We start from the raw sequence: 12,419 nt of genomic DNA, 5'->3' as shown, positions 1-12,419 counted from the left end.
TGAGGAGCATAAGCACTTATAATATTAACAATCTTATCATCAACAACAATCTTTAAAGCTATAATTCTATCTTCAATCCTATTTATTTTTATAACATTATCCTTCAAACTCTTATCTATAGTAACACCTACACCATTTCTAGTACGACTCCTACCCGAATACCAAAGTTTAAATCTTAAACTATCAATTTTCTTAGCCTTCTCTCCATCCCATTTAGTTTTCTGAATGCACAAAATATTTATCTTTCTATGAATCATAATATCTAATAATTCTATTAATTTTCCAGTAAGGGAACCTATATTCCAAGTTCATATCCTAATTTTAATTTCATGGACTAGCTTCTTTGCCTACATCCGTCCTTGATATGGGAACCCTTGCCTATTTAACACTGCACCCGGGTGCCGGTGCAGCGGCCCTTACACACTTGTCACTGTATTCAGGCCATACAGCGCGTCACTTCCAGGGGACACCCTAGCATTAACACATATGCTTGTCAAGTTAAAGGTGATAAATTTTCTCTTAATTTTAAAACCAAAATTACTGCTATTATACGCTAAGCACTACGCTCATCAATTGGCCTTGATTGAAAGTTCTCTCTCATCATTGGGAAGGATAATTAACCATTGGAGTTTGCGCCTATAAAAAATCTAAAACCTAAGCATAAAGTCCTCATAAACTAAGGGCAAAATCTTTAGGCAGTGTCTTATTTTTAATCAAATATGTCTTTTAAAAATTTGATCCGAAATGCAAAACTCTCTTAGAAGAGTTAGACGCAAATTTTCAGAGCCAGCATCTGAAGCCTCCTTTCCTTTTTTGTGTATGAATTCGTTAAAGCAATGTTTCATTGTAAATCTACTTCTTCCTTTCCTAACATTCGTCGGCCCCACCACTTTATTTGGTTTGGCTTTCAACAATTGTCATTTGTTAATATAGCATAAATCAAAGCATTTTTACTTTAAATATCTTAAAATAGTACCTCCACAACTAATACAAGAAAATACTAATTGAATATTGATCCTTAATATAATCCAATCTCTTATGTCAGCTATGCTCCACAACTCTTTAGGAATTTATTTGCACTGGTCAAATAAAAATAACTAAGAAATCATAGCAGGTTTTATTGTACTTATAGCTTATATATATATATATATATCTTGGTGTTATCCATATTTAGTTTTTTAGGTTTTTGGGATTGGATTATAATTTTTGTTACAATAGATTTTTGGGGTTTGTTTTACATGTTTCATCAGTTGATATGCATTCAAGTGGATCACAATTTGAGTTCTCAACACAGATTCAATTATTCTCCATACGACTTTAAACCATTTCATAATGCCAATGTTGTATGATTGATCATTCTTTGGTTATGTATGCTCCAGCATCAAGTAATATGTTTGCAACTATTCTTTTTATTATCATCCATAGTCGCCTAATCAAATTCACTTTACGCAGGGCTACATTCTTACTTCTGAGGTTGATGGAACTATTCAAATGAAAAGTTACCTCAGTGGAAATCCAGATATACGATTGGCTCTTAACGAGGACCTAAGCATTGGCAGAAATGTTGGAAATTCTATGTATGGTATGACTATCATTTGTCATGTGCTTGTGTCAATATGATAGGCACTTTAGTAGGTGTGATATTAACTATTATTAATTAATATTATTAGAGGATATGTGTCGATTGATATTAATCAAGTCGGGTTGATAGGTCGATGAGTTAAGCCAAATCAAGCTTGAGCTTGAGCTTGTATAATATATGAGTTTGAACTCTAACTCATGGCTTGATAGCGTGTCAAATTTGAGCTGGATCACAAGTCTGCTTGGCTCACTTACACCCCTAGCTATTGGAGATAAGGTTGTGGATAATAGACTTAGATCGTTGGACATGGATAATGAATGGTCGAAAATACACTTGTATGATGAGTACATAAATTAGCGTGGAATGATTATGAAGGAAGATGGCTGGGCGAAGGTAAATATACACAAAAATTGTGCAAAATGGTTTACACATAATAGTTTTTACACTTCATATAACACTTAAAATGAAAGAATGGAGAATGGAGATTCATAAAAGCCAACCGAAAATGTTCGGGAGAAGGCTGATGATGATGATCTTATCCATTACTGCAGTTCGGTGATTTAAGTGTTGGGCAGGATTATGTTTTAGTAACATGATTAACCATACTTATTTCTATACTACACAAGGTTAAAGTGAATTACTAAATTTACTTCCATTTTTCTTAACTTTGCAGCAGATTATAGAAGTTCTGCTGGAGGAGGGAGTGTGATTCTTGATGATTGCAACTTCCATGAATCTGTGCATCTTGATAATTTTGATTTAGATCGAACCTTGAGTTTGGTGAGTTTATGGAAGATTATAGTTAAATACTTATATATTCGTTACTTCTTCACTTAAGTCTACTTAGTGAATATACAAGTGGACATGAGTTATGCATTTTTTTATGATCTTACATGATTACTTCTGACAATACCATCCTTGATCACAGGTGCCCCCTGATGGAGAATTTTCTGTTATGAACTATAGAATGACTCAGGAATTCAAGCCTCCTTTCCGTATTAATGCATTGATTGAAGAAGCTGGACCACTTAAGGTGCATAAAATCTTGACATAAGTTTTCTCCTGATTTGGTGAATCGGCATTATTCTACATTGTTATCAATTCATTAATCTATTTTTAACTAGGATAAATATATTTTTTTCTTTGATGAAGGCTGAAGTTATTATTAAAATCCGTGCTGATTTTTCATCAAGTGTTACTGGAAATACAATTGCAGTACAAATGCCAGTACCAAAATATACTACAAGGTGATCTTCTTGCTTTGAGGTTCTTGATTTTTAAGTATTCTAGCTTTGATGGCAAATTTAACATGTGATCATGTGCCTTTTCTGGGAATTCTTGAATGATTGTGTGGGCTCCGAAAATTCGGCCTCGGCCTCCACTCGCTTTTCTTATTCGGCGAGGGAGTTTTAACGAACTAAGTTCCGAGGTAAATTTTGGAAGGCAGATGGGTTTGTAGATAAGACACTACCCAGAGATTTCGCCCTCATTTTGCGAGGACTTTATGATCTGAGTTCTGGTTTCCTATAGGCGCAAGCCCCTATAGTTAATTACCCCTCTCGATCACGAGAGAGAACTTTCGATTAAGGCTAGTCGTCGATCAGATACGTATAGAGATACATGTTATCTGGCACATAGTAGCAGCAAAGGTTTGGGTACTTGAGAATTGGATTTGGATTTGGAAATTTGGAGAGTTTGATATTCAAAATAGAAATTGCACCATCTTATACTTAAAGCGGATGGTGGGGGAATGGATGATGGATCCGATCAAGATCCCATGGTTCCGTCATCCCGGGTCATCATGGTCCCTGGTCTACTTAGTCAGAGGAGGTAGTCGACCCAACCTGACAGAAGGATCCTTGTCGGCAGCCATGGGTTGCTTCGTCCAAGGGAACCTTATAGACCGGGGTTGAATGTTTGTCTAAGGGGACAAATTTAAATCCACCTTAGCTAACAGAGGGCTTTGTGCCCTATCGATCATATCCTATTGATTCATATCTCAAGGATTTAACGCCATTAAGGAGCGTATCGGCTCTGGCCATAACCGCTATCTGTGGTGCCATTTGGCGGCAAAACCACTCGGTTCAGAGGGCCCCGGGTCATAAACCTTGTCAACTCTGTCGGGCTGTTGACAGAGGATCGGGTTTTGTAGGCTTTATGCCTTTGTTCATGAATTTTCTTGATTTTAGACCTTGAAGGCCTAAAAAGAATGTATTGGAACAAATACATCGGTCCCCACAACCGTGTATTTATTTGATAGTTTGAACCCTGTCGACTTCTATTAATCCGTATAGAAGGATCGGGTTTTGTAGGCTTCATGTCTTTGTTCATGAATTTTCTTTGTTGAAGGCCTTAAAGGCCGAATATGAATGTCGTAGACGCCTTCTGTCTGCATGTATCAGTGTTGCAGATCCGGTGGCGTTGCATCTTGATTGTAGACGCCTTCTGTCTGCTTATACGAATGTTGCAGATCCGGTGGCGTTGCATTGTAGATCATAGACGCCTTCTGTCTGCTTGTATTAGTGTTGCAGATCCGGTGGCGTTGCATCTTGATTGTAGACGCCTTCTGTCTGCTTATACGAATGTTGCAGATCCGGTGGCGATGCATTGTAGATCATAGACGCCTTCTGTCTGCTTATATCAGTGTTGCAGATTCGGTGGCGATGGCATTGTAGGTTGTAGACGCCTTTTGTCTGCTTGTATGGAATGTTGCAGATCCGGTGGCGTTCTGGTCTTGACATTGACTCCCCCCTTTCTCATTCACCGGGGAAAGATTCTTTCTGGATTTTGGGGTCCATGATCGCTGATCTGGAAAGAACCCCTTTTAGGATCTTCGGTGTATTGGACTTTGATATTGACTTCCCCTTTTTTCATTCACCGGGGAAAGATCTTCTGGATTTTGGAGTCAAAGACTATTTGATTTGGAAAGAACTCCTTTTAAGCTCTTCGGCATAGTAGACTTGCTATTTCCGGTGTTTGTGGGCACCTGAATTGCTTTTCTTCTAATGTGTAGAACCAAGAAGAAGCTTTGGAACACCAGGAAGTTTGGTTCTAATTTGTTCAAACATCTCCTCTCTTCTGTTAGAGGTGTTCTTCGTACATCGGGCTGCCTTTGTACCCGGTGTACTTGGAGATTTTGATCACCGTTGCTGTAGGTGATATTCATACTTGTGCCCACAGTGGTTCGTCGTGCCTACGATATATCCACTGTTGTTATCCACAAGCTGTTTGTAGCCATTTGCAGGGGACTGTTATACTCACTACGACCTCCTGAAGGTATTTGTAGGAGACCCGTTGTATTCACTAAGAGCTCCTGGAATTGTTCGTAGGAGATGTACTTGTGTCCACAGTGTTTCATTGTACATACGACATACACACTGTTGTTATCCACAAGTATTTATTTGCTGGAGGTCGGTTGTATCTGCTAGTAGTATTCGTAGGAGAGCCCTTGTCTTTGCATTGAAACCACTTTTCACCAATCTCAGGTGGGTTTTGTACTTATTTGACCTCGTAGGGATCGTCGTAGGGGATACTTGTACCTGTGCCCACAGTGGCTCGATGTGCTTACGATATGCCCACTGTTGCTATCCACAAGTAGCTCATATTTGTTTGTAAGGATCCGTCGTATTTGCTACGAGTTCCTGGGAGTATTTATAGAAGACCCTTGTTTCTTGCATCATATCCACCCTTTCACAGATCTCGGGTGGTTTTGTTGGGTTGCATTTGTTTGTAGAGGACGGATCCTCCATCATTGATCTCCCGTATCGCCATCTCAATCAACCGGCGGTTGTAGAAATTGTCGTATGAGATTTCACAGTATATGTGGGAAGGACACCGGTTGTAGCCACTACGAGCTCGTATGAGTATTCGTAGGGGAGTTGTCAACTTTGCCATCTCCACCTTTCACCAATCTCAGGTGGTTGCTTTGACTGGCGTTGGATGTGAGAAGGCAATGATGCTCAAACCAGGCTCAAGTTCAAGCCCTTTCAGGATCAATTTAAATCAGGTTCATGAGCTCAAAATACAAGTTCAGTTCTGTGTTCTTTGTAGTCCAACTCAAGTATTCGCTTGAGTTTGAATGTTTGAATCATGTTGGATGTGCAAGTCAAGTCCGATTTGAGTTCAAAGTGCTATGTCCCCTGCAGTCCTTTTAGTTCAATTGAATGTTCAAATTACTCAAATTTGGGTTCCAACTTTGATTTTTATTTTATTTGAATTTTGGTCTTTAGAAATCATTTGAATTTGTTTAGGTCCTCTGCACATGTCCAATCAAGTCCAAAAGTTCACTGCTCTTTCTCATTTGGTCCAAACATTTTGTTTTTTTGAGTTCAAAACAGGTCCAAGTGTAGTAATATTTCACCCGAAATTTCGGCAGCCTCCCGGCGTCTCCCCATTTAGGGGAAAACTACGAGAAAACTGGGCCTTCCCACCACGCACAATAAAGGCGTGTATGGTAGGTGCCCTCTTTCGAGGACACCGCGGCCGTGATTTTTCTTCCCACCACGCGCAATAAAGGCGTGTATGGGGTCTTTGACGGTACCTGTTACAAGAAAATAGCAGTTGCTTTCCCCCCGCCCGGGGGTACTTATGAATCATTCCGGCCGCGCAAAGAAAAAGGTACAGCAGGCTCGCCTGGCCTCGCCGTGTGCGTCGAACCGGTTTCCCTCCTACCAAGTTCACTAAAGGCGTGCTTAGGTGGTTTGCCGATCCGACACGCATGTCAAGACAGGAGGGCGTGGGTCGCTCGCATACCTCAACATAGGTGTCGTGCCGGTTGCCCCTCCTACCACGCTCAATAAAGGCGTGCATAGGTAGACCGCCGGCCCGACACGTTAGTCGAGATAAGAGGGCGAAGGTTGCTCGCTTACCTTATCGTAGGTGTCGTGCCGGTTGCCCCTCCTACCACGCTCAATAAAGGCGTGCATAGGTAGACCGCCGGCCCGACACGTTAGTCGAGATAAGAGGGCGAGGGTTGCTCGTTTAGCTCAACACAGGTGTCGTGCCGGTTGCCCCTCCTACCACGCTCAATAAAGGCGTGCATAGGTACACCGCTGACTCGCCACGCATGACGAGGTAAGAGAGCGAGAGGGGAGGCGAATTAATTAACTAATTATATCTATAATTAAATAATAATTAAAAATAATTAATAATTATTACAATTAATAATTAAAAAAAAAACTTTTTTTTTCTTTGGCCGAAGAAGTCCGTGCAAGGGAGAAAGTTACCTTCTCCACAAGTGAGCTCCCGTCCTGGCTTGCGATCGGACAGGGAGGGAAAGTTGGCCAAAGGAGCGAAGTCGACCGGCCACGGCGAGTCGAAGAAGCGACGGGAAGGGAGAAAAGTGCGATCACAGCAAGCGAGCACCCGTCACGGCTTCCGATCAAGATGTCAAAACTTCCGATCCTACAACAAGGAAAAGTCGTAGAAGGAGCGGCGTCGGGGCGACGTCGAACAGCCAAAAGGAGGCCGAAGAAGCAGCTGGAAGGGAGAAAGTTAACTTCACAGCCCTCGAGCTCCTGTAGTTGGTTCCGATCAAACTGTCGTAACTTCCGCTCCGTCCAGGAAGGGAAAGCCGTCTGAGAAGCAAAGTCGATCGGCCAAGGAGGTAGGATCGCGAGAATGAGAGATTGGGGAAAGGGAGAGCTTGCGGGATTGCGAGCAGGAGCGGGAGAGGAATTTCGTGGAGAAGAATGGACGGAGGCCTTCGGCCTCATTCCTTGAGTCCCTTTATCGACGCCAAAACGAGATCGTGCGCAGTCGTGGGGGATGCGACGTGAGTTCGGCGCCGCTTGCAGAGGTATGGGAGACGGGATTTGAGCAGGATTTGCGATAGGATTTCGGGCAGTAGCGACGTGGGGCTGCAGGGAGTAGGTAGAGGATTTTGTTTTATTTTTTTTGTTTGCACGACTTAGCAGGTCAACAGATTGCCATCACCTTTGGTATTCAGTGACTATTGATTTATACTCTATATATCCATAGTAATAATCAAACGAAGGCCTTAAATGGTTTGGTCATATTAAACGTAGGCCTTCTGATGACCCAGTTAAGAAAATTGAGGTATTAGATTTGACTTATGTTAAGAAAGGTAGAGGTAGACCTAAAAGGACTTGGTTAGAAAATATTAGAAATGATCTTCCTTTATTAGATTTAAATTAGAATTCGACTTTTAACAGGACATTGAAAAAAAAAGGATTCATATAGCCGACCCCACGTAGTGGGACAAAGGCTTGATGTTGTAGTTGTTGTATCCATAGTAATAATCCTTGATTGTGACTTGGAGTGCATTCTGAAAACACCAATTATTGCTGTTTCAATTAAAGTTATTTTATTTTTTTATCAATGCCTTGTTGTCTAACTATGTGGAAGGAAATTTGTCATAAATTTGAATTAATTGCATTTGTTTCCACTTGTATTTATTTATTATTCTCATCTATTTGTTAATGTTATAGCATCGCATATGATTCTACTTATTGTGCTTAATCCCTTGGGCAAATTCTAATCAAACAAAATCTGAACTACCTTTTTTATTGCACTTTTTGTATTAATTTTATCTTCCCTATTTTTTGGTATTTTTATTTTCTGCATGGGATCTTTCATGATGAAGTGGCTCGAAGTGTTAAAATGGTGTGGCAAATGTTTCTATGCATTTAATATTTTCAAATGTTGTGCGTTTTATATCTATGACGTTAGCTGCAGTGACAAATGGCCTCTTATATATCATGCTTGAATCAATGGCGTGTCTCCATGACGCTTGTATTGCATATCTATGACACTAGATGGTACTACGAATTCTTTCTACTCTATTCACCTCCTTAATGTATACATTGTTGAGTACCTTGCAGGGTTAGCTTTGAATTGGAATCTGGGGCGATTGGCCAAGCAACTGATTTTAAGGAGACAAACAAGAAGTTAGAATGGAGCCTAAATAAGGCAAGGACCACGTATTTGATATTTTTAATTATTCTTACACTGATGGTTGTCTGTCTTTGTTTTTTTTTTTTTTTTTTTTTTTTTTTTTACTTGGGGGCTATTTGGTTCAATGTTTTCTTTCATGTAATGTCATGTTATTTAGGATGAGAGCCGTTTGGTTGGTCATTTGAATAACATTATTAGCCAAGATTGAGGCAATCTAAATAGCGGTCAAATTGGATACAATTTAGTTACCACCACAAACTTATGGCTTAAATACGAAGGTACAAAGAAATGTATTTATTACCATTCATTATTTTAAAGGGAGATTTACATACATATTATCCTATACTATTTATTCTATTTACATACTTAATACCTAAAACTTTAATATTACATACATACCACCCATATTTCATTTTCATATTAAATATGAGTGGTAGGAAGGAAATATGAGTGGTATATTTGATATTCAAATAATATAGGGTAATATGTATATAATATTAAAATTTTGGATATTAGATATGTAAATATGATGGTATAAAGTGTATTTATGTAAATTTTCCTATTTTAAATTGCATTGCGTTCTTTATGTAAGATAAAATTAAACCCAATAAATTACATTTGAAAGATAATATTCCTTTTTAATAACATTGCTACTTAAATATTAGTGTTATTTTCTTTATGTTGTTTGCATTTATCAAAGATTATTGTGTTAAGTGGAAACTTGAATGGGTTGCTAACTTATCATTTCTTTGAACAACCCTCGAAACTTTCTTAGATTGTTGGAGGCGCTGAACACACATTGCGAGCAAAACTCACGTTTTCTCAGGAATCACATGGTATGAATTTTTTTATCGTTGATTTGTTGAAATACCCTTAATTTCAGCGATATGACTTTCAGCTGCGATATTGCTCTAATACAGGAAATCTGACAAAGGAAGCAGGGCCTGTTAGTATGAATTTCACCATACCGATGTACAATGCATCTAAACTTCAGGTGAGTTGCTTGAATGTTCTGTTTGATTGTTTGGCTCCAGTTTAATTTGTTCTTGTTCGAAGTAAATTGAATCTTTTTGGGAAAATGAATCCTTGATTTCATTTGGTCCTTTTGAATCCTGTGGGTTGAGGAAATTTTCTCCTATTACTCTAAACAAAATTTTCATTTCTCAGAATGGCCTTCACCATTTTGTAGGCTTTAATTTTATTCTCTTGTTTTTGATATGGTGATGATCATGCTTGATTTTTCACCATCAATCATGATATGAAGTTATTTTAGTTAGTTTGGTCTCTTTTTTGGCCACTTAGGTGTGGGGAATTTTCTATTGCTAATTATTTAGCATATCCACACTTTTTTTTTTTGGATATAGTAAGCTTCAGGAAATTAAATGAAATTCTGATAATATGTGGTTAGATCATAAATTTACATAAATATATTCAAGCATCATTACTTCTCATTTCATTCCCTTTTTGCACTATTCGAAGGCTTCATTTGGGATAGCTTTCTTAGTACTTTATAAAACATTTTTTTAGTAAAAAATATTTTGAATTAAAAATTTTGTACTAAAAAATTTCTTTAAAAAAACAATAAGAAATATTTCCCAAATGAAGCGTAAGGTTTTGTTTGGGATGACTTTTTTATTGCTTCTTAAAACAGCTTTCTAGTTTAAAAATTAAAATTTTTATACTAAAAAACTGTTTTAAACAGTAAAAAAGCCGTCCCAAACGAAGCCTAAGTCTCTATTTTCTTCTAAAGCTATGACATCTTGCTTATCAAAAAGCCCATGGCATATTATCCCACTGCTCTTTATGTCAAGCTAAAGCATATGTTTCTTGAATTAAAAAATTCGGTCAGAATAGCGTGATGAGGAATTTCAAATTCATTGTATTTATTTAATTTTAAGATAAATATAATATAAGTTCTGATTGATCATTCAATATTCCTGATACACTACATTTCCTTTATTGATTGTTTTCCTCTTCCTCATATCCAGATAAAGAAAATTTTAAATTAATCAGTCATATATTATATTTATTTTTAAATAAATCTGATTGTTATAAAATTCATTCTGATCAGATTTGAATTAAATTATTCTGACCTGAAATTTTAAAACTTTCCGTAAATTTCTCACTGGATTTCAGGTGAGGTACTTGCAGATTGCAAAGAAATCCAAGACCTACAATCCTTATCGCTGGGTTAGATATGTTACGCAGGCTAATTCCTATGTGGCTCGCTTATAGGTATTTGGGGCTTGCTTCAACTGTCCAGATAATAAGCTTATGTAACTCGTACTACTCTTTTTGAATATTTTCTTTCATTTAATGAGCATTGCATAACAGACCATTAGGATTAAGCAATCACTACCGCAATTATTAATATTAATGTGATAGTTTGTTCATTTGTCTTACATTACTGTTTCACCCCACTGGATTTAGTTGGGTTGGTGGTCCTCCAGCCCATGCTTGATTCCTCGCTCAAACGGCGTGACTCCTTAAGTGGGGAGAAAATAAGTGCATGGTTTGACACTTGTGGGGCTGGTTGTCGCTCGGCCTATCGAGGAATTAGTTACTCTGTCAAACACCTCCTCTATGGGGGTGGTAGCAGCTAAATTCCCCTGTTAAAAAAAATTTATTGTTTCTCATTAGCAAATTGTTTTTCAGCTTTCTTTTAATAAGTAATAAAATTAATTCAAAACTTTAACTTTAAATTTTAATAGGAAAATAAGATAATGCCTTCCATCTCCAAAGCCTAATGTATTATGGAAGGTGCTTCAAAAAGAAGCTTTCAAATATATCTTGTAATTTCTAAATTATTCATTTTATGAAAAATTGATTCGGTTCTTAAATGATACAAATAATTAAATATAAAAGAACTCCTAATAATCTAAAGACTTAAATTAAATTTAAAGATTTTTAATACGTAACTTTAATTAGTAATTTTTTTAATATAATAGTTTTGAATTTATTAGTATACATTTTATGATTTAATAATTTTAATATGTAATTTTTTTTTTCATGGTATTTGAAGTTTAAAGCCTTCTTAGAGGAACCTCTATGAGTTGAGCTACATAAATTTGTAGATTAAGAAAAGTTTTAATTAGGGCTTTGAATATTTTTGGAGATAACATAAATATTAATTCTAGTAGGGAGCTTTCTAAGGTGAGCTAAGATATTGTGATCTACTTATAGCGATCGACCACTTGGTCTTATGGAGAAGGGATTGGTAGGAACCATCATTTTGAGATATAGCTTATATTCCTTTAAACTTGCTCGATGACATTCAAGGTGGTTGTTGATCTCATTTTTGTGTGTGATCAAGAACATCAAATCAAATTCAAATCCCAAATCAAATCCAATTCAAGACCTAAAATCCCAAAAACAATTGCTCAAATTTAAACCCAAAGCCTCTTGTTCAAAAACTAATTTTTGGGAAAATTTTAAATTCTTCAAAACCCTATCAAATGACCTTGGATTCATGATATGTCATTTTGATATTGATTAGGCATGTCCCTACGTGCATTCACATAAGTTTGGGGGCATTCCAAGTTAGTTAACCCCAAAATTGAATCCATTTCCAATTAATAAAAAAACCTTAAAATATTTATAGTCTATGCCCATGAACCTTGCATCTTGTGAAAAATCAACTTGAAAATCTCTTCAAAACTCTTAGTCATATTCATAATCTTTTTTTATGATACATTGAACCAATTTTAAACTTTGGTGGACCATGGTGATAATGGTTAGCTCAAAACCTCAAAAACCCTGAAACGACTAAAAAATAATTTTTTATTAACCTTCTTTATGGCCCAGTCCAACCAAGCCATGAAACATCCTCCAACACTTCACAATTGTGAAATGAAGTGCATTGAAACAAACCCCAAGCTATGGTCAATCTTGGTTGACCAAGTCAATCTAGGCTAACCAAAAT

General features: G+C 37.3%; 1 protein-coding gene across 3 annotated transcripts in view; it reads left to right on the top strand.

The window, feature by feature from the left end:
- Positions 1 to 10,868, top strand: part of LOC110094323 (AP-4 complex subunit mu) — a 42,784-nt gene extending 31,916 nt beyond the window's left edge. For 2 of the 3 annotated variants that reach the window (XM_020819530.2, XM_020819532.2), the window contains 8 exons: positions 1,453 to 1,582; positions 2,256 to 2,362; positions 2,511 to 2,615; positions 2,735 to 2,829; positions 8,425 to 8,512; positions 9,273 to 9,333; positions 9,418 to 9,491; positions 10,634 to 10,868. In XM_020819530.2, the coding sequence (XP_020675189.1) occupies positions 1,453 to 1,582; positions 2,256 to 2,362; positions 2,511 to 2,615; positions 2,735 to 2,829; positions 8,425 to 8,512; positions 9,273 to 9,333; positions 9,418 to 9,491; positions 10,634 to 10,732 (759 nt within the window). In that variant the 3' untranslated portion in view covers positions 10,733 to 10,868. The remainder of the gene's footprint in view (positions 1 to 1,452; positions 1,583 to 2,255; positions 2,363 to 2,510; positions 2,616 to 2,734; positions 2,830 to 8,424; positions 8,513 to 9,272; positions 9,334 to 9,417; positions 9,492 to 10,633) is intronic. The other variant, XM_020819531.2, reaches the window with a different exon arrangement.
- The last annotated feature ends 1,551 nt before the right edge of the window (positions 10,869 to 12,419 follow it).

Source organism: Dendrobium catenatum, unplaced genomic scaffold, assembly GCF_001605985.2.
Source record: "Dendrobium catenatum unplaced genomic scaffold, ASM160598v2 fragScaff_scaffold_1539, whole genome shotgun sequence".
Lineage (NCBI taxonomy): Eukaryota > Viridiplantae > Streptophyta > Magnoliopsida > Asparagales > Orchidaceae > Dendrobium > Dendrobium catenatum.
Note: the sequence above shows the minus strand (reverse complement) of the source record. Positions and strands in the feature narration are given on the sequence as shown.